Source organism: Pan troglodytes, chromosome 9, assembly GCF_028858775.2.
Source record: "Pan troglodytes isolate AG18354 chromosome 9, NHGRI_mPanTro3-v2.0_pri, whole genome shotgun sequence".
Taxonomy (NCBI): domain Eukaryota; kingdom Metazoa; phylum Chordata; class Mammalia; order Primates; family Hominidae; genus Pan; species Pan troglodytes.
Genome location: NC_072407.2, coordinates 40,500,632 through 40,523,556, shown reverse-complemented (window position 1 = coordinate 40,523,556; position 22,925 = coordinate 40,500,632). Strand labels below are relative to the sequence as shown.

At 38.6% G+C, this 22,925-nt stretch overlaps 1 protein-coding gene across 2 annotated transcripts; it reads left to right on the top strand.

Annotated features, from left to right (window-relative positions):
* Positions 1-99: 99 nt before the first annotated feature.
* TRAF6 (TNF receptor associated factor 6) lies at positions 100-21,823 on the top strand. 2 transcript variants are annotated; one of them, XM_001154136.7, is made up of 7 exons: positions 100-330; positions 8,328-8,645; positions 11,221-11,371; positions 12,598-12,756; positions 14,812-14,883; positions 17,235-17,312; positions 19,218-21,823. In XM_001154136.7, the coding sequence occupies exons 2-7, from the start codon at positions 8,350-8,352 to the stop codon at positions 20,028-20,030; spliced, it is 1,569 nt and encodes a 522-aa protein (XP_001154136.1). In that variant the 5' UTR covers positions 100-330; positions 8,328-8,349; the 3' UTR covers positions 20,031-21,823. The 2 variants fall into 2 exon arrangements, with proteins under 2 accessions (XP_001154136.1, XP_016776176.1); XM_016920687.3 differs by lacking the exon at positions 17,235-17,312 and having other exon boundaries at positions 191-330.
* The last annotated feature ends 1,102 nt before the right edge of the window (positions 21,824-22,925 follow it).

Sequence of the window (22,925 nt, the reverse complement as noted above, 5' to 3'; positions counted from 1 at the left end):
CGCGCCACAGTCCGCCTGGAGGATCACCGCCAGGGGGCACTCTCTCCGAACTCGGCCGCTCTGTCTCCTCCCCGGCGCGCTCCCTGCCCCTCGCTCCCCGCAGCAAGCAGAGAAGGCGGAAGCAGTGGCGTCCGCAGCTGGGGCTTGGCCTGCGGGCGGCCAGCGAAGGTGGCGAAGGCTCCCACTGGATCCAGAGTTTGCCGTCCAAGCAGCCTCGTCTCGGCGCGCAGTGTCTGTGTCCGTCCTCTACCAGCGCCTTGGCTGAGCGGAGTCGTGCGGTTGGTGGGGGAGCCCTGCCCTCCTGGTTCGGCCTCCCCGCGCACTAGAGCGGTGAGTCTCCTTCAGGCGCCTCCTCCTGGCGGCCGCGGCCTCGCTTCCCAGCGGTCAGGGACGCCGCCCCCCGCCCCTTCGCTCTCGGCAGGTCGGGGACGCAGTCCCTGTCCCCTCGCTTCCCACCAGTCGGGGACGCCTCCCCTGTCCCTTCGCTTTTCACAGGTCAGGGACGCCGCCCCCTACCCCCTTGCTTCCCACAGGTCGGGGACGCCGCCCCTGTCCTCTCGCTTCCCGCTGGTCGAGGACACCGTTCCCTGCCCCTCGCTTCCCGCAGGTCGGGACGCAGCCTCTGTCCCCACGCTTCCCACAGGTCGGGGACACCGTTCCCTGTCCCCTGACCTCTGCTCCCCAGGCCTCCTCTTCCTCGCTCACTCCACCCCCTAAAAAACCCCGCGTTGCCTTCCTCAACCTCGCTCCCCTCAACTCCGCTTTTTCCCCTTCCCAGATAAGGAAATTGCCTCCTGCAGTTGTCCGCTCCTTGGAGCAAACACCTGCTTAAATTTTTAAAAAATCCTTTACGTTCCTGGCGACTCCGTCTGTCACTGTCATGGGAAAGCTATTTTTGGATTCCCTGTTGAACTCGATAGAAGTCTCAGGCAGCGAGTTTAAAAAAAAAAAAAGGCTCAGATGACACGAATGTTTTCTCCCCCGCCCCTACACTCGGTAGTTCGAGCGATTGTTCCAGACGCCGGGTTGATAAAGCTGTTCCTAGTATTTGGCTTAAGGGGAACTCCAGCTGAGTTAGGACTGTCTTGAATGTGAACAGAAAGCACCTAAATAAAGTATTAGCAGCTTCGCTGTATGGTATTTAATTGTTTCTTTCTCTGAGAGCAGATTACTATTACTGAATGTCTTGTTACATAGGTTCCATGTAGAAACGAGAAAAACTGGTAAAGAAATTCTGTGTTGGCCTTGTGAACTTGGCCGCTATCATTTCATTCATTCTCCTTTGATTACTAGGGAAGGGAGAGGGGCTTTTCAAATTTTGAGGTTGAGTTGAGTGTATAGGCAGGAACAATGTGGCCTCTTTTGTGACTCTAGGAAGGAGTCCGGCATGTGGTGGGTACAGGATCACATCAGAGTTTCAGCCTGCATGCACCACAATATTTCAGAATTGTAACATGAGCTCTTCTCTGTGATAAATTTGGGCATGTGATGCCGATAAACTTTTGGTCACTTAGATTTGGAGAGAAGTTCAAATCCTTGCCTCCTGGAGCAGAGTAAATCGTGCCCAGGAAGGGGAATGCCCCTTGAATTTGGATTCAAAGTTAAGGCACAACAGTTGGGTATTTTGCAGCATCTCTTGGCCATTGGAGTACATTTGTAGGTCTTCACACTTTAGAAATTTAAGAAGCTGGTAAACAGTTTCTGTTTCTAAAGCTAGTAGCACATTAAAGATAATTTCTCATATTTTCTTTACATGGTTTTACTTTAATAAGTTACATGTTTACTCATGTATGAATTTCAGTTGACTTAAAATTGACTCATTTAAGACATAACTTGTTGACTTCTTTTAACTTGGCACATACCTCCTTAGCATCTGCCTTGGAGGACAAACTTTTTGTGGATTATCCTACTTCCCCCTCCCCCAAGACATGTTACAGTATTCTCTTTTGATTATAATGTACACCCAGTTACTAATTTGTGAATTTAAGTCTTGATTTATGACAAGGCTGTTTTCAATACTACTCATTTTACGGCTGAAATAAGTTAGCAGTAGTTACATTCCACAATCTTTAAGGTAGTGCTTATCATACTAGATTTTGCAACTGCAAAAGGGAATTACAATCAGGACACTCTTAACATACAAGTTAAGGAACAATTTATACTTTGTTCCATCCCTTCATTAATTCCTGTAGAAAGCCATGTAAGTATACTAGAATAGAGGCTGTAAGAAATTTTTATTTTAGGCCTGGCATAATGGCTCATGCCTGTAATCCCAGCACTTCGGGAGGCTGAGGTGGGAGGATAGCTTGAGACCAGCCTGGGCAATATGGCAAAACCCTGTCTCTACAAAAAAATACAAAAATTATCCAGGCTTGGTGGCACACACCTGTAGTCCCAGCTACTTGGGAGACTGAGGTGGGAGGATCACTTGAGCCCAAGAGGTGGAGGCTGCAATGAGCCATGATCGTGCCACTGCACTCCAGCCTGGGCAATAGAGCAGGACCCTGACAAAAAAAAAAAAAAAAGTGTGTGTATATATATATGTATATATACACACATATATAAAATACATGTATATATACATATATAATATATACATATATTTTATATATGTATATATGTATAATACATGTATATATGTATATCTACATATATGTGTATATATACATATATACATTTATATATGTATGTATAATACATGTATATATACGTATATACACATATATACATATATACATTTATATATGTGTATATACGTATATATACAAAGCACTTTTTGTTCTTCTCTTAGTGTTAGTTATCGTTATAATTAAGTTAGAAACGTGATTTTTCCTTAAGTCATTGCAGTTCTTAAAACTAAAGGGACAAAATGTTTTACCAAAGAAAGAGGAAACAAAAATGCGAAGTGGCAGTCAAGAATTGTTTTTAACTTAATTTTCCCTTTATGTCTAGTTACATGGAACTAAATACTGTGGACTTAAAGGATGACTATATGAAAAAGTTTATTTGGAAAATAGAAAGCTTCTGGATTGCATCTTAAAGCATGGAAAGTAATGTGAAACTTGAAGGCAAATAGATTTTGAACATGCTCACTTTTATGTGTCACACTGCATTCCCACAGTGGAGTTCCTTTTAAGGAATTATAACTGATTAGACAGATTTTCTTAGGAACACATTAGCTATAAAAGGTCTCTTCAGACCTAAAGACCTTCAAGCCTTTTGAACTGGACTGGAAGCAGGCAGTGTATAGACTATCCAGTAAACTACATTTTAAACTGGACATTTGGGCAGAAAAGAAAAGATACACCTAGCTTCATAATTTCTGCCTTTGTCTTCTGGCCAGCACTTGGATATATGTCATACACCAAATAACAAATGCTAATTCCTCAAAAGTGATTTTACTTAAAAAAAAAAAATGGTTCAAGACTGAAATATACCTGATGTTGTCAAGCGTAGAGAAAATGGACTGTTGCGTATATACTGTGCTTGTATGAGTGGAAATTAGAATGTCTTTGATACATATTGGATAACCAGCATTATCTATCAGAAAGCTTAAAAAGTTACATACCCTCTGATCCAACAATTCTACCTCTAGGAAATTTACCTAAGGAAGTAATTGGACACAGAAATGTACAGATATACCTCATTTTATAGCACTGGTTTTTTGCACTTCACGGATACTTTTTTGTTTTTTTTTTAACATATTGAAGATTTATGTCAACCCTGTGTTGTGCAAGTCTTTCCACGCCATTTTTCCAACAGCATGTGCTCACTTTGTATTTGTCTGTCACATTTTTGTAATTCTTGGAATATTTAAAACTTTATTATGTCTGTTATAGTGATCTGTGATCAGCGATCTTTGATGTTACTATTGTAATTGTTGTTTTGGAGTACATGCACCACACCCATATGAGATGATGAACTTAATAAATGTGAGAGCTCTGACTGCTCCACTGACCAGCTGGTACCCTTACTGTCCCTCTCCTCGGGCCTCCCTACTCCCCTGAGACACAGCAATATTGAAATCAGACCAATTAGTAATCCTACAATGGCCTCTAAGTGTTCAAGTAAACCAAAGAGCCACATGTCTGTCACTTTAAATCAAAAGCTAGAAATAATTATGCTTACTGAAGAAGGCACACCAGAAGTCAAAATGGGCCATTTAGCCAAATTGTGAATACAAAGGAAAAGTTTTTGAAGGAAATTAAAAGTGGTACTCCAGTGAACTCACTAATAAGAAAGTGAAACAGCCTTATTGCTGATATGGAGAAAGTTGTAATGGTCTGGATGGAAGATCAAACTAGCCACAACATTTCCTTAATCCAGAACCTAATCCAGAGCAAGGTCCTGATTCTCTTCAATTCTGTAAAGTTTGAGAGAGGTGAGGAAGCTGCAAAAGAAAAGTTGGAAGCTAACAGAGATTGGTTTATGAGGTTTAAGGAAAGAAACGCATCTCCGTAACATAAAAGTGCAAGATGAAAGAGCAAGTGTTGATGTAAAACTACAGTACATTATCTAGAAGATCTAGCTACGATCGTTGATGAAGGTGGCTACACCAGACAACAAATTTTCAGTGTATACTTAACAGCCTTTTATTGGAAAAAGATGCCACCTAGGATGTTCATAGCTACAGACAAGTCTATTCCTGGCTTCGAAATTTTAAAGGACAGGCTGATGACTTTTTTGTTAGGGGCTAATGCAGCTGGTGAATGTTGAGTTGACACCAGTGCTCATTTACACTTTTGAAAATCCTAGAGCCCTTAATAATTATACTAAATCTACTCTGCCTGTGCTTTATAAAGGTAACAACAAAGCCTGGATGACAGCATATCTGTTTACAGCATAGTTTACTGAATATTTTAAGCCCACTGTCAAGAACTGTTCAGGAAAGAGAGATGCTTTTCAAAATATTACTGCTCATTAACAATGCACCTAATCACCCAAGAGCTCTGATGGAGATGTTCAAGAAGATTAATGTTGTTTTCATGCCTGCTAATATAACATTCATTTTGTAGCCCATGGATCAAGGAGTCATTTAGACTTCCAAGTCTTATTATTTAAAACATGCATTTCATAAGGCTATAGCTGCCATAGAGAATGAGCCCCCTGATGGATCTGGGCAAAGTAAATTGAAAACTTTCTGGAAAGGATTCACCTTTCTAGATGCCATTAAGAACATTTGTGGCTCATGGGAGGAGGTCAAAATATCAGCCTTAACAGGAGTTTGAAAGAAGTTGAACTTGAAAGAAGCCCTCATGGATGATTTTGAGGAGTTCAGGACTTCATTAGAAGTCACTGAAGATGGTAGAAATAGCAAGAGAACTAGAATTAGAAGTGGAATCTGAAGATATGACTGAATTTCTGCAGTCTCATGGAAAAAAACTTGAGCAGATGAGGAGTTGCTTCTTATGGATGAGCAAACAGTGGTTTTTTGAGATGGAGTCAACTCTTGGTGAAGATGCTGTCAACATTGTTGAAATAACAACAAAGGATTTAGAATATTCTACAAACTTAGTTGATAAAGTAGTGGCAGAATTTGAGAGGATTAACGCTACTTTTGAAAGAAGTTCTCATGGGTTAAAATGCTATCAAACAGCATCACATGCTACAGAGAAATACTTCATGGTAGCAAACTTCATTGTTGTATTATTTTAAGAAATTTTCACAGCCACCTCAACCATCAGCAACCACCAACCTGATCAGTCAACAGCCATCAACATTGAGGCAGGACCCTCTACCAGCAAAAAATATTATAGCTCGCTGAAGGCTCAGATGATCGCTAGCATTTTTTAGCAATAAGGTGTTTTTAAATTAAGGTATATACATTGTCTTTTTAGACATAATGCTATTGCACACTTAATAGACTGCTATATAGTGTAAACATAACTTTGTATGGGAAACAAAAAAATTGTATTACTTGCTTTATTATGGTATTTGGATTATTGCGGTGGTTTGGAACTGAATCCAAAATGTCTGAGTATGCCTGTATATGGGAATAAAAATAACAAAGGGTATATACCCTAGTGTAGCATAACAGCATCATTTGTCCTCAGATTTGGAAGGTATAAAGGGGGCCCTATACCGTATTTTATGACCCAGCTGTAGTGACTAGTTCTGCTATTTTCTGCGTCTTGCCATTGTTTGCTTCCTTTCAATCTGTATGAACCTTCCCTAGGAGTCCACATCAGATATAGCAAGGCCATGGGAGCTATTTTTAACTTCGGGAATACTGTATCAAAACTAAATAAACCACAGCCGGGCTCGGGGGTTCATGCCTTAATCTCAACACTTTGGGAGGCCAGGGCAGGTGGATCGTTTGAGGTGAGGAGTTCCAGACCAGCCTGGCCAACATGGCAAAACCCCATCTCTACTAAACACAAAAATTAGTTGGGCGTGGTGGCGGGCGCCTGTAATCCCAGCTATTGGGGAGGCTGAGGCGGGAGAACCCAGAGGCGGTGGTTGCAGTGAGTCGAGATCGTGCCATTGCACTCCAGCCTGAGCGACAGAGTGAGACTCTGTCTCAAAAAAAAAAAAAAAAAAAAAAAAAACTTAAACAAGTAAACCACACGCCAAGTTTCTTTGCAGATTCTTTGGAATTCTGTCAATGTAGTGTAGTAGTGCTGGACAGACCATGTTTAATAGTAGCTGTGGCCAGCACTTTAGTGTAATAAAATAAAGGCAAATAAATTTTAAATGCAGCTTCATGGACAAATTGGTCAAAACATGGATAAAAGTAGTGTAGTACAAAGTGCAAAGCTCCAAGGTCAGGTAGACTTGGGTTCTGATCCCAACTCTGTTACTTATTAGTTGGGTAATCTTAGGTAAGTTACTTAACCTTTTAAGCTCCATAGTTACCACTTTGATAAGTGGTGACAACAAAACTTAAATACTACATAAAGTTGTTGTAATAATTCATTCTTACTGCCTGGCACTGTTCTAAGTGCTTTGCACATATTAACACATTTAATCTTCTCAGTAACTCAGGTGGATTTTATTGTTAGAACCATTTTACAGATGAGAAAATTGAAGCACAGAAAGGTTATATAATTTGTCCAGCTCATAAATGGAAGAAAAGAGTTAAATTCGTATCATTCAATTCCAGCACCTGAGCTCATCACCACTTATTAGCACTGCCTTTCCAGCCAGAATAGTGCCTCATTGTAGGCGGTCATCAAGTGCTACTCAGAATCTTTGAAAAGAATGAAAAGGTATTTGTAGTGGTAAAAGGATTGAGTACTACTGTCTTAATCCTCGATTTGGTGAAGTGGCAGCCAGGAATTTTATATAAAAGTGAGACAAGCAGGAGAATATGACTGGAGGCCTACATTCTGTTTCTTGAATGATATCTGACACATACTAGAAATTTTTTTCAAAAGTAATTATTTAAAATACAGTTGTGGTTACATGGGGTGTGAATTGCTTTTAAATATTAGCTTCTCGCTTGTAAATACCATAATGGTTTAGAATTTGAGGGTATCTCATCTGCTCATGAAACCAATAGTTTTCCATAGGCAAACAAAACATCACTTGTTTTTCCAGTCATTAATAATGAAACATAGTCACTTGACCTGACTGAAGGCAGAAGGACATAAAAATACACTTTTTCAATTCTATTTTTAATACCTAATAGAAATCTCCACACTGAGCATTTGGAAGTCCTTATAGAATTTTAGACCTAGAAGAAAAAACCAAGATCTAAATGGTTAAGTAACTTGCACTAAATCACACATCTAATAGTGGCACATGATCACGTGATTCCTTGTGTACTGCTTTTCCTGGCACTGAGCTGCTAGCCATACTATTCCCTTCAGCTCAGGATACTTGAAGGAACTTCAACAACATGGATAAGTTCTTTAGTGATGCTTAGTGAACACTTACTGTATGAAAAATCGTGTGCTAAGTACTGAGGAAATGGAAATTAAAATATTTAGCTCAATCACAGGAAACAAACATGTAAACAGATAATTGTGATATAGAAGAGTACTACAACTGAGGTGCTTCTCCTTTTTTAACTTTATATGCTGTCATTCTACTAGATCATGAACTTCTGAAGGGACCCAGCTTTCAAGTGATTTGCACAAATCACTTGTGCTCCAAGTGATTTGCACAAATAATAATATATATATTTATTGAAGGAGAGAATCAGGTAACTTATAATAGTTATGAAAAAGCTCAAAACACTTTTAAAAGTTTTCTGTAAATAACATTAATACAGCTGATGTACATGAATTAAAAAGTGACTTGTATAGATAAGCTATGATATATATGTGTGGGGTGTGAGTGTGTGTGTGACTTATAAAGGCATTTTTTTCTTGCTATTTCTACAGAGCAAGTGATAATCAAGTTACTATGAGTCTGCTAAACTGTGAAAACAGCTGTGGATCCAGCCAGTCTGAAAGTGACTGCTGTGTGGCCATGGCCAGCTCCTGTAGCGCTGCAACAAAAGATGATAGTGTGGGTGGAACTGCCAGCACAGGGAACCTCTCCAGCTCATTTATGGAGGAGATCCAGGGATATGATGTAGAGTTTGACCCACCCCTGGAAAGCAAGTATGAATGCCCCATCTGCTTGATGGCATTACGAGAAGCAGTGCAAACGCCATGCGGCCATAGGTTCTGCAAAGCCTGCATCATAAAATCAATAAGGTACGTGAGCATAAGAAAAAATGGTGTCCTATAACAGAACCAGACGCAGAGAACATTGTTACATAGAACATGGAACATCCCAAAAGTAGTCTTACACATAAAAAGCTACTTAGGAAAAAAGAACAATGGACAGAAAATTGAGAAAGTTAGATTCTTATCCCAGTTTCCACTGTTGTGTGAAAAGTGACTTGAATCTCCTCCTCTCTTGACCCTTGGATAAATAAGTAAATAATTTGCTACTTTTACTTAAAGCAATTCTAATGCAGACTGGGGAGTGACTCTATGCTTTAAAGAAAATAGTATTTTTTAAATGTACCTTAAATTATGATGCTACTAGATAAGGATAATCTCAACCACACAAAGAATACTGACTCTGTAAGTGATCAGTTATTGTGATTTTAGGCATGTTAAATCTTGTTTATTACCTAAAGTGTATGGTCAACTGTAAAATTACCAGTATTTTTAAAGAAAGTATTAACTGAAGGCTCTACCTTCATAATATATCCAAAATCCAGTCCCTTCTCACTTCCTCCCTCTGCTACCACCCTGTTGTGACTCACCACCAACTCTCTCACAGGCCTCCTGCTTTCTATTCTTGTCTTCTTCCAGGCTGTTCTCAATACAGCCGCGGGAGTGAACCTAGTAAAATAAGTAAGATGATGTCATCTCTGCTCAGACCACTGTTGCAGGGTATCTGGGAGTAAAAGCTAAAATCCTTATAAGACCCTGTGTGATAGGCCCATGATTCATTTCCTGACCTCTTTTCTGCTGCACTCTTTGTCCTTCTACCCATTCATTCCCTCTTTGCTATCCCTTGAACATGTCAGGCATGCTCCTGCCTTGGTGAGTGGCTTTAGCTCTTCTGTTTATAACACTCTTGCCACAGCTAACCCCTTAACTCTTCCACTTTGGCTCAAATCTCACCTTCTCATAGGTCCCCTCACCACCGTATTTATACCACAGTGTGGTTCCACCTTTCTTGCCGAACAATCCCAATCTCTCCACCTGGGCCTACTTTTCTTTTTTCCCTTAGCACTTTCTGCCTTCTAAAGCACCAAATAATTTATGTGTTTATTGTCTGCCCCACTGGATGATAAGCTCCTTGAGAGCAAAGTATTAGATCTGTTTTATTTCTTGATTTTTCCCAAGTTCTGGAAATAGTGCCTGACCCATAGTAGATGATCAGTAAATCATGGTTGCTTTAACTGAATGAAAGTACTTGCAATTTCCATGGAAATAGATACATTTTACTATAATTCAAAAGTACATGGGAATTTTGTAGGTAACTAAGGAGTCCTTACAGGACAAAAAATTGGATGAAGGGGGGCAGATTTTATGTTCTTCAATAAATAGCCATCTAGTTATATTAGTGAATTCATTATAAGTCTGTCCTGGCAATTTGTTAGTCTCCAAAGTTTATCTGCCAAATTTTACATTAACTTTTCTATAAAACTTGAATTTAAGAGTAACTACATCCATACTCGGGACTTGGCTTAATTTAAATCACAAAAGATAATGTCTGCTGTTTCAATTTTGGGGAAAGATGTATTACACAGTGCTGACTTAACAAGATCTATTTTGGGTAGATTTTTCTCAACCTCCACATTATTTTATTTTTGAGATGGAGTCTTGCTCTGTCTCCCAGGCTGAAGTGCAGTGGCGCGATCTCGGCTCACTGCCATGCCCAGGAAGGTAGCTAATCTTCAGCAGCTTTTTAATAGCAAGATGTTCATGAAAGTAGTGGGACAGTGGTCTGAAAAGGAAATACAACCCACAAAAAGAAGTCTGAGGCTTTTTTTTTCTGTCTCCCTGTAAGCTTTTTAAAAATGAACACTTAGCCCCAGTGTTCTTAAAGGAACTGCTCTGAAATTTCTCATTGAGTATGTTCACTCAGGGAATCAAAGTGCATCTCAATACAATCCCATTTTCTTTTTCTGAGGATAGTTTTTTCCATCATAAGAAAGAATAAACCACTGAGAAGCAGGACATAGAGGTCCTTTAACTTTCTGTGACATTGGACCCTAGACATACAAATAAAGGAAACTTTTGTTGCCTGTTAGCTGGAGTGTTACAGTGACTATTTCAGAGTAAACTTTAAAATGTGACCTCACGGAGGTACTGCTAAGTGCTTAAATTTTTACTTATGACTGAGCAATTGCATTATAGACATGTTATTAGTACTGTGAGCAGCATATTCCATCTTTCTAGTGTATTATATAGGTGTGACAACACAGAGGCCAGACTGCCAAAATTCCCATTCTTTCACTTCATTTTGTACCAATCAAAATACCTTATTCAGCTAATTTTTCTCAAAAAGCTAGAATCTATCCCACCATATAAAAATCCCTTAGCTTTTGATAGGTTATCAGTATGCTAGTTGTACTCATTTCATAAAAGAACAGTTTGTAAGCTCTCCATAAAAGGACAGTTTGTTTTGGTGACCTGCAATATAATATGTTAAATTGTTTTTCCTTATGAAACAGTAAATGGAGAATTTATATATGGTGAATTAAAGTTGTTTGGATTTTCTAATGTGAGTATTTAAATCTAATTGTGTGTATTTTGTTTCTGTTAGGGATGCAGGTCACAAATGTCCAGTTGACAATGAAATACTGCTGGAAAATCAACTATTTCCAGACAATTTTGCAAAACGTGAGATTCTTTCTCTGATGGTGAAATGTCCAAATGAAGGTTGTTTGCACAAGATGGAACTGAGACATCTTGAGGTATTAAAGTTCTTTTCTAGCTGTTAGCACATGTATAAAAGGAAGTTCCTACAGAATAGGGACTTTGCTGTGTCCATCTGTGTATTGCCAGTACCTAGCATATGATGATTGGTTAATAAATTCTTGCTAAATTAATGCCAACCCTTTAATTATTGAATATAAATGTAAGTAGAAACCAGAAATATACTGTTTTATCTACTCTGGCTTTGCCCAGCAGTAATTTTTTTAAAAAATCAGTATTGTTTCATAAGCTTTTGGTGAGCTTTATCTGCAGTAAACCTGAGGAGCATTTTAAATACAGGTGTCGGCCAGGCACAGTGGCTCACGCCTGTAATCCCAGCACTTTGGGAGGCTGAGGCGGGCGGATCACGAGGTCAGGAGTTCAAGACCAGCCTGACCAATATAGTGAAACCCTGTCTCTTACTAAAAATACAAAAATTAGCCAGGCATGGTGGCGTGCACCTGTAATCCCAGCTACTCAGGAGGCCAAAGCAGGAGAATCACTTGAAACCAGGAGGTAGAGGTTGCAGTGAGCCGAGATCATGCCACTGCACTCCAGCCTGGGCGACAGAGCGAGACTCTGCCTCAAAAAAAAAAAAAAAAAATGCAAGTGTCACATTTTAATGTTGCAATTTCATTTTTGTCATTTTGAAATAAGCAGTAATTCCCAAGTAATCATCTCAGTATCCTCATTATACTTTTTTCTCTCTGTTTTTCTAAATTGTGCATTTTATTATGAACTAAATGGAATATGCCTATAGTTCAGATTAACGGAAACAATCAGAGTATAAAATAATTTGCTTTTATACTAAATAGATCAATTATTAGCTTGGTGATTTTTACCAGAAATTAAATTTAGTGTTATATTTGAAATTAAATGTTTAAGACAGATATACTACTTGCTCCTTTTACTTATTAGCTCTTAAAAGAGAGTGGCCTTTTTGACACAGTAATAAATTGATAAATAGGAAATCTGACTTCTTTCCAACACTCTTTGCTAATTGGATGCATGAACTTGAGAATTCACATCCTTTGTATAAATTTGCAATCCATGACCATTTAAAAAAATTCGCTAAAGACGTTCATATTGTGAATGGTTCTGTGGTGTGCACTAGACAAAGTAGGTTCAGTAGCCTGCTGAAAGAGAACAGTATATGATTAGGAGAGCTTATATGTAGAAGACTTCAGAGTTGGCTAATGCTAATCCATTATTTTTTTAATTATAGGATCATCAAGCACATTGTGAGTTTGCTCTTATGGATTGTCCCCAATGCCAGCGTCCCTTCCAAAAATTCCATATTAATATTCACATTCTGAAGGATTGTCCAAGGAGACAGGTTTCTTGTGACAACTGTGCTGCATCAATGGCATTTGAAGATAAAGAGGCATGTACTAACTTGGATTTGTTAAATTCACTACTTCTTAAAACATTGTTCTTAAATGTGTACTTGAGGGGGTTAGCAGTAGATAAGGATGTGACTCCAACTCTGAGTCTACATTATCAATTTTGGGAAAAATGATTTTTAAGAAAAAGAAGGTTCAATAAGCCATTTTAGTACATAAGTGTAGAATTTGTATTTGCATGTCTTTCTTAAAAAAAATTTATACTAGTTATCACTATTGTAGATATGCAAGTAACAGAACTTCTAAGAAAGGCATATGCCGATCGGCTTTCATGTGTGATATTTTAATAACCAATTTTGGATTGGAGACAAACAAGTAGATTAAGATAAGATCTACACAAAATTATTCTGAGAAACAGAATAGGTTGTTATAACTATTATGAAGAATAAATCAAACCCACAAAGTATGTTTCCTTGATGATACTTTATCGTGCGGCGTATATAATGTATTTACTTCTCATTTTGTATGTTAAATTTAAAAGTTTATCCTTTTTTTTTCCTTTTTTTGAGACGGAGTTTCACTCTTGTTGCCCAGGCTGGAGTGCAATGGCGTGATCTCAGCTCACCACAACCTCAGCCTCCTGGGTTCAAGCGATTCTCCTGCCTCAGCCTCCTGAGTAGCTGGGATTACAGGCACGTGCCACCATGCCCGGCTAATATTTTTGTATTTTTAGTAGAGACGAGGTTTCTCCATGTTGGTCAGGCTGGTCTTGAACTCCCGGCCTCAGGTGATCCGCCCGCCTTGGCCTCCCAAAGTGCTGGGATTACAGGCACGAGCCATCATGCCAGGCCAAAAGTTTATCTTTTAAAAAGAAACTTGGTAGTGCCTAACAGCATCATGATTATAGGACAGTTTTTATATTCAGAAACTGAGATAGATTAAGTAGACTTGTATTAATATTGCCAATAAAAAAAGCTAACCCTGAAATCTAAGCCCTTGATCCCTATCCTATGTATACTTTTATAAAATAACCTACATATAATTTATGTTTTTATTCTGTTACTTAGATACTTCCTTAAACTATAGTTTTTATAAATTCACGTTGGCAGTTTTTCCCCACTTTGAGATCAAGCATATTATATCCATTACATTGATAAAATATTCAAAAAAAGTTAGCTAACTTGGTATAAATGTAGAGAAGTCTCAGTCATAATTAGAGTAAAATGACAACTCCTTTTTGTCTTTATTTTTTTGGAGATGGAGTTTCACTCCAGTTGCCCAGGCTGGAATGCAATGGCGCAATCTCGGCTTACCACAACCTCTGCCTCCTGGGCTCAAGCGATTCTCCTGCCTCAGCCTTCCAAGTAGCTGGGATTACAGGCATGCACCACCATGCCCGGCTAATTTTGTATTTTTAGTAGAGACGGGGTTTCTCCATGTTGGTCAGGCTGGTCTCGAGCTCCTGACCTCAGGTGATCTGCCCTCTTTGCCTCCCAAAATGCTGGGATTACAGACATGAGCCACCACGCCCGGCCCGACAACTCCTTTCTAAACTTTAGTAAATTAGATTGACTTAACCTGGAAGGCTAATTATTTCTCAGCACATCAACTAAAGTCATTATATTCTAGAAAATAAGGCTTACCCTTCTGGGGCATATGAGAAACTGAGCACCAAATCCTCATGTCCTAATAAAAGATTTGTTCTTTAACTCTACTGACAAGAAATTTTAATTAAATCGTCATGCTGCTGCTGAAAATTTTTGTATTACCTTTGGAGAATTATAGCCTCGGCAGATGATGTCCAAAGTAGATACAGGTGTACCACCTCAGGATAAAAGGAAGGGATTTGAAAAATTATTTTTTATATACTACCCTGCTCTTTTAAAGAGCTGGAAAGTTGAATGAATCTCATTATTACACTGGGAAAGAGAAAGAAAATAGCCTTTATATATTACTCTCACTTTGACTCACTTTTGCTTTGTACAAATTGATGTGCTTATTTGTTTATAGTGAAAAATTGCTTTTTATCAAAATTAGTTGTTTTCACTTTTTCAGATATTCTCATGCTTTAATTATATTTCTCTAATAAAATGCAGATCCATGACCAGAACTGTCCTTTGGCAAATGTCATCTGTGAATACTGCAATACTATACTCATCAGAGAACAGGTATTATTCATTTTCATAAATTATTATTTTCATAAACAGCTTAAAGAAGTGAGTTAGGTTTTTTAATTGAAAATTTAAATCAGGCAAAGAAATACAGATTGAAGAAGTATTAGAGCTGTGTGAAAATTTTTTATATAAATTAATATAAGTAATAAATACTTTCAGGGAGAACAAAACATCCAGCCCTTTTTAAGTACTTAAAATTCCTAAGTCATTAACATAATACCTGTGCTTTTGTATATTCATAAAAATTCCCAACAAAACCAATTTTAAGATAAAAATAATCAAAAGTAAGGGTCCCCATTTAAAGAAAGAAAAAACTAAGATATATATATATATTTACACACTGTGAAATGAGGATCTCAAGTGTCCAGAGATTGGCTGAAAGAATAAGAGGGAACAGCGAAATAAAGGAAAGCAGTTCTGTTCAGTAGGAGAATATTATTTGTAGCTGTAATCCCTGAGGCATACAGGGAAGTTTTCAGATTTTCAGGACCTGTAGCCCTCCTGTTCAGTTGTCCTGTAGGCCACTGACCGGGCATCATTAGAAGTAGTAATTGTAATAGAAAATTATATGGTGGGGTTTTTTTGTTTCTTGAGATAGAGTCTCACTCTGTTGCCTAAGCTGGAGTGCATTGACACAATCATGGCTCACTGCAGCCTCAAATTCCTGGCTCAGGCGATCCTCCTACCTCAGCCTCCTAAAGAGCTGAGACTACGGGCGTGCACCACCATGCCCGGCTAATTTTTTTATTTTTTTAGATTTTTTGTAGAAACGGGGTCTTGTTATATTGCCTAGACTGGTCTCGAACTCCTGAGCTCAAGCAATCTACCCGCTTTAGCCTCCCACAGTGCTAGAATTATAGGTGTGAGCCACCAAGCCCAGCCCAAAGATTGTTTTGACTATTAGTAGAGAAAGGAAAATTCCATCTGATTGCTATCTTCTGACATTTGGGGAGTTTACCCACAAAATGTGAATATTAACCATTAAATATTTATATACCCATGAAATCTGTAAACCCAGAGATCATTATTGATATACCTTACTGAGAAGCAGCAAGCAAAACCTGTCACTGGACAAGTTTGTTAACCTTAAAACTTTTTCATTGGTTTGTTAACAGTCTCTTAATTTTTCCAACAAAGCCTTAATTTGAAGGTGTTAAACTTCTTTTGCTTATGAAGTCCTAACTCGTTTTCCTTTTTGCTGTCTTTTAACATTTAAAGGAAACCATGCAACAAATTAAAACCCAGCAAAAGAAAATACAAGAAAAAACCCTAGGCTAAGAGTCAGAAAACCTGGGTTTTAGTCCTAGGTTTAAACTGTATTAACTGTGATTTTAACTGTGCCCTCTCATCTTTAACAAGTTGACATTCTAAATAGATCTGGGATCAGCAAACTGGCCTGCCAGCTAGATCTGTCTCACTACCTGTTTTTGTAAATAAAGTTTTATTGAAAGACAGTCATACCCATGTGTGTATGTCTTGTGTATGGCTACTTTTGTATGACAATAGTAGAGTTTAATACTTGGGACAGAGGCAGTACAGCCCATATTTACTATCTGATCCTTTACAAAAAATTTTATTGGCCCCTGTTCTACACTGTTCCCTCTTGAGAAATGAAGGATTGAATTATAATAAATGGTCTCTCAGGTACTTCCTGTTTGAAATATCTACAACTATAGCTACATTAAATTTCTAAAGGGAATTTGGCACCTCTTTGAAAAAATATGATTGAGTATAAAGGATCTTACCTTAGAGAATGTGTCTTAGAGTCCCAAAATCCAGGACTGAGACTTTTTTTAGAGCTTCTATTAATGTGTTTAAAGTACCTTCTAACATCTGAGTCTCCCCATTGTAGCTAAAATATGCCCAGCTTAACAAAAGTTAAGAAGATTGTTGAAAGGTGGTCAAAGATGATTTTTGAAAGGTGGTCATGAGGCAAGTATGGGTGTAGTCAGTGGCTTCAGTGCATGCAGTTGACTGGTTCCTATTAAATGGCCTAGACCATAGTGGGAGTCTTAATCCAGTTTGCACTTGTAGCTATTGTTAGGTGTTTTTTCTGTAAAGTGCCACTAGAGGGTGCCAGTTCCCAGCAAGAGGAACAAATTCATTTTCTTGAAATGAATTTTGAATAATTGGAGGGGATATTATGAGATGTTGATATTTCCTTTCTCTGTAACTTTTGAAAGTAGATGTTCTTTTAATTTTTGTGGGTGATGGTTTATGCTGCACCTATTCAACTGCCAATGTGGTACAAAGCAGCCATTGACAATACAGTTTAAATGTGATCGCGTCAAACTAGAAAATGATATGCAAGGAAGAGATTTTTCAGCCTTTGTTTTGGATTTCAGATGCCTAATCATTATGATCTAGACTGCCCTACAGCCCCAATTCCATGCACATTCAGTACTTTTGGTTGCCATGAAAAGGTAAGGGTTTTTTTTTTTTAATTCTTGAATATAAGTAAAAAAAAAAATACTCAGTTACATCATGTAGTGGAGAATAACAACAAGAATGTAGATGTAGTTGTAAAGCAGTGTAATAAGTGATATAATAGAGTTATTCATGGATGCTGTGAGCAGAAGCAAAGGCATACTTAGCAATGCCTAAAGCATTCAGACAGACTTGACAAAACATGATGCTTTGGGCTGAATCTTGACAGGTGAAATAGTTTTCCAAGAAAACAAAGGAGAGAAGACCAGTGAGAAAGAGTGAGCATGGTGATTTGAGGAACTACAAGTAGTTTGTGTTGTGCTAGTTCAACCCAATAGCAATGTATATGATTTGAGGTGGAGGTGGGGGTACTAGTACCTGAGCTGTTGGAATACCTAAGTGAAGACAGCTTGAATTATGGCGATGACCGTGAAGATAGACCTAGGAGCCAGTACATATTTAGGAGAGAAGATCTACTGCCTGTGTGACTAAATAAATGTGATGAGTGAAGGAGAGGGAGGCATCTAGAATGACTCTTGGTTTCTGGCCTTTGTCACTGGGTAGATGGAAGGGCCATTCGGCAAAAAAGAGTGAACACGGGAAGAACTGATTGGAGGTAGAGTTTAAAAAAAAAATCTGTTTTAATGTATTGAGTTACAGATAATGACTTCACTCAGCTAGGGAACAGGTGGGATGACTGACATGCATTATGTGCTGTCTTAAGCCCCAAAGAGAAATTAGGACTCAGAGTATTGCTTTGGGAAAGTGATTTGTGGTAATAATGGAAGTTGTGATTGAGATCATATGGCGTATGTACAGGAAAGAGAAGTACGCCAAGGAAAAGAGCCATGAACAAACAGTATAAGAAACAGATGAACCAGGCAAAGACAAAGTAGTATTATGGTCTCCAAAATTAGTTTCAAGATTCATGATCAGTAGTGTCAAATGTCTGAGATTGATCATTGTTTATGATATGTCTTTCTTTTTGGAGAGTGCAGTTACACTTTTGGTTTTCCATTATACTTTTTTTTCCCTGACTTATGTATAACAAACATACATTTAATAATTTAAAAAATAAAATGAGCAAAATGGTATGGTTGTATTTTGTGGGAAAATTCTGTATTGTGCTTAGAGAAAAAGAAAGAAATAAAATGTTAATGGAAGTTAGGTGAGATATTAGGTAACATCCTTTTTGGTCATCTATATTTTCTAGGTTTTTTAAAGACTATATGACCTTTTATAATAAAAATTGTTGTATTATGAATGTTTTTGTATAATAGAGTGTTCTTAATGACCTTAGAACGGCATGGTGCCAGGAAAAATTCCAATTTGCAATACATTTGTATACTGGGAATTGCAGACAATACAGGTAGACTATATTCTTGACTTTAAAAAAAAATGGTATTAATATTAACTAGAGAGAGACAAAAGCTCTTCAGAGAGGTTTGTCCTTTTTTGATGGGAAAGACTTTAATAATTGTATTCTAAAGGAAAGTGTTAGAGGAAGAGATGTTTGAAGATGAAGAAAAATCACTGAGTAAAATCTCTGGGGTGTTGCAACAGGTCAGGTAACATTTAGAGCACAGGTAGAATGTTAATCTTGGAGAGGACAGGCATCTCAGTTAGAAAAGAAGGATGTGTGTAAATACATTTTTTGTAGGTGGGAGGGAGATTTATATGAGTGAAAGCTGGGAGAGTAGTCATCAGATAGTCTGTTTTTCAGTGAACTAAGAGGCAGAGTCGCCTCGTTGGATCAAGAATCTGTTGAAGGCAAAGGAAAACTGTAGAGAATTGAGGGAAGTGGTGTGACTACTTGAAAACTTCTTATTTGACCTGGCCAGGTCCTTTTCCTACTCCTCACGGTATCTATTCCCAGCCTAAGGCTTGTGCTTGATTTTTAGATGCAGAGGAATCACTTGGCACGCCACCTACAAGAGAACACCCAGTCACACATGAGAATGTTGGCCCAGGCTGTTCATAGTTTGAGCCTTATACCTGACTCTGGGTATATCTCAGAGGTCCGGAATTTCCAGGAAACTATTCACCAGTTAGAGGGTCGCCTTGTAAGACAAGACCATCAAATCCGGGAGCTGACTGCTAAAATGGAAACTCAGAGTATGTATGTAAGTGAGCTCAAACGAACCATTCGAACCCTTGAGGACAAAGTTGCTGAAATCGAAGCACAGCAGTGCAATGGAATTTATATTTGGAAGATTGGCAACTTTGGAATGCATTTGAAATGTCAAGAAGAGGAGAAACCTGTTGTGATTCATAGCCCTGGATTCTACACTGGCAAACCCGGGTACAAACTGTGCATGCGCTTGCACCTTCAGTTACCGACTGCTCAGCGCTGTGCAAACTATATATCCCTTTTTGTCCACACAATGCAAGGAGAATATGACAGCCACCTCCCTTGGCCCTTCCAGGGTACAATACGCCTTACAATTCTTGATCAGTCTGAAGCACCTGTAAGGCAAAACCACGAAGAGATAATGGATGCCAAACCAGAGCTGCTTGCTTTCCAGCGACCCACAATCCCACGGAACCCAAAAGGTTTTGGCTATGTAACTTTTATGCATCTGGAAGCCCTAAGACAAAGAACTTTCATTAAGGATGACACATTATTAGTGCGCTGTGAGGTCTCCACCCGCTTTGACATGGGTAGCCTTCGGAGGGAGGGTTTTCAGCCACGAAGTACTGATGCAGGGGTATAGCTTGCCCTCACTTGCTCAAAAACAACTACCTGGAGAAAACAGTGCCTTTCCTTGCCCTGTTCTCAATAACATGCAAACAAACAAGCCGCGGGAAATATGTAATATCTACTAGTGAGTGTTGTTAGAGAGGTCACTTACTATTTCTTCCTGTTAAAAATGATCTGAGGCAGTTTTTTCCTGGGAATCCACACGTTCCATGCTTTTTCAGAAATGTTAGGCCTGAAGTGCCTGTGGCATGTTGCAGCAGCTATTTTGCCAGTTAGTATACCTCTTTGTTGTACTTTCTTGGGCTTTTGCTCTGGTGTATTTTATTGTCAGAAAGTCCAGACTCAAGAGTACTAAACTTTTAATAATAATGGATTTTCCTTAAAACTTCAGTCTTTTTGTAGTATTATATGTAATATATTAAAAGTGAAAATCACTACCGCCTTGTGCTAGTGCCCTCGAGAAGAGTTATTGCTCTAGAAAGTTGAGTTCTCATTTTTTTAACCTGTTATAGATTTCAGAGGATTTGAACCATAATCCTTGGAAAACTTAAGTTCTCATTCACCCCAGTTTTTCCTCCAGGTTGTTACTAAGGATATTCAGGGACGAGTTTAAACCGTAAATATAACCTTAATTATTTAGTGTAAACATGTCTGTTGAATAATACTTGTTTAAGTGTTCCTTCTGCCTTGCTTATTTCCTGGAGGTTACGAAGTAGCATCTTCCCCAGAGTTTATAATGCTGAGAACCATGTGGATACCAACTGCTCATTGTTATGCTATGTAACCCTTTTTGTCTATTCAGTGCAGAGTGAATTTCACAGCTCTGCATATGTCTTCATTTGTTTAATGCTTACAGGACAGGAGATGCACACATACAATCAGCAACATAAAAATTAAAAGTGACCCAAGTAGTCAGTGCATGTGGCATCTCATTGGTGGTGACAGAAGCTAGGTGAGCCAGAAGTTTTCAGCTCTTTTGAATACCCTCTGGTTTAGTTCGATTAAAAAGAACAAAATTGATTTCCTAAAATCAGAATTTTTTAAAACTTGGGAGATGATTAGAGATACCTAGGAGGTCACCAAACTAAGATTAGAAGTCACAGTGGTTGTATCACAACTTAGCTTGAGTATGTTGCTGTAGCCTAACAACTGCAGGTTCTGAGAAGGATCCTGTGGAATCCTGGAAGTAACCAGATTTTCCTGATAGGGAGAGATGATTTTTTTGTGTGCCATCATGTATTTGTTAAAGGCCTATATATAGATATAAAATATCGTGGAATCTAGTTCTCAGGGAGACCCGCAACTAGTATAAGCTTATAAAGGATCTAAAGATCCATCCACCATTTAAAGTTGTCTGGTAATGAGAGATGACATTGTATCCCCCAGAGAGGCCAAATCAGAGTCGCCAGCCAGGGTTCTAGATCAGCCTTAATTTCAAGAGAAAGCCAAGGACCTCATCTGCAGGGGAGTGTGGTTTTCAGCCCCAGCGAGTGTCACTTTGAACTTTCCCTTTGCTTTTTTCTCTCTTCTCCCTCCCCACCCACCCTTAGGCTCCTGATCTGGTGAGTTTGTTATGGAGTGAAAATAAAAGTCAAGCAGAGACCTTGTTTCCCGTGCCACCATTAGTACCACAAGCTTATGGCTAGTTACCACATTATTTCCTGGCAGTTTGTGTCCCTCAGCTGTGCCTTCCAACCAGCGCCTGAGAATCACTGCATACCACCCTCTAGGTAGGGAAACCTACACTGCTGCTGTTCCTGTGATTGTTTTACAATGAATAAATATTTGTCAAGTTCCATTTAAAAACTGAACAGTAGTATTTTTGTATTTGCGTAGAAAAAGCCTGAAGGAAATATACTAAACTTTTTGTTGGCTTATTTTCCTTTGCGCTTGCTTATATTTTTTACATTTTCTACAATAAATGTGTACTTTTATCGGAGAAAAAAATTAAATGTTGCCACAAAACATTCAATCTCCACGCCTCCAGCTCAAAAAAGGAAATGATATTTAAAAGCTTCCTGGTCAGATTTCTATTAAAAGCATTGGCTGTGCATTAGGTACAAAGAGGAGTCATTTCCTGCCTTGGTGATACTATTTTTTTCTACGAACTCAAGAGTCTTTATAAAAAAAAAGTTGTTTTGCCTAATTTCAGCTTTTAGCAAGCTTCCCATCTGTAAAATGATTTGGACCAGATATTTCTACAGTCCCCTCCAGCCATAACATTCTGTCTCAAATTAAGTTCCAACCAGCAGAACACTGACAATACTTACGAAAGTATTTTGCCAGTATAAAATGTCTTTAACTTACTCTTTGCTGACACTGATACTTTCCTCTAATTTAGTGTCTATCAGCTGGGTCACATCTTAAGTAAAATGAGCAATTTTAACCCCCAACATTTGGCATTTTGTCATAAACCAGCCAGTTATTTTATGCTGGTCATTCATCGTGACTACAAAGTAGAATAGTCAAGCTGTCATTCCAAATAGAAAACTTTTGACTTCAATCAGAATTAAGCCTTAACCTGGAAAGTTGGTTTCTTCCTTACATTTTCCCAATCTCCTACTCTATTCTTAAACATGCTAGTTTCACTCAGTTGGGTATACAAGCCTTTGGGCTTTATGTTGTATGTTACTAACCACCTTTTACCATATTTATCTTTTGGCATCATTCTGGGACATTGCTAAATTAAAAAAGAAATTGTTTCCACTTTTTTCCGGAGATGTTCAACCAAAGGTTTTTGTTTTGTTTTGTTTTTTGTTTTGAGACAGTCTCGCCCTGACGCTCAGGCTGGAGTGCAGTGGTGCAACCTCGGCTCACTGCAACCTCCACCTCCTGGGCTCAAGCCATTCTCCTGCCTCAGCCTCCCAAGCAGCTGGGATTACAGGCGCCTGCCACCACGCCCAGCTAA

What these genes read in the sequence shown, in the direction of transcription:
- TRAF6 (XM_001154136.7), top strand. Translation starts at nt 8,350, where the DNA reads ATGAGTCTGCTAAACTGTGAAAACAGCTGTGGATCCAGCCAGTCTGAA. An exon ending in TGGAACTGAGACATCTTGAG is followed by an intron (nt 11,372 to 12,597) that starts GTATTAAAGTTC and finishes TTTTAATTATAG; the next exon opens with GATCATCAAGCACATTGTGA. An exon ending in TGGCATTTGAAGATAAAGAG is followed by an intron (nt 12,757 to 14,811) that starts GCATGTACTAAC and finishes AATAAAATGCAG; the next exon opens with ATCCATGACCAGAACTGTCC.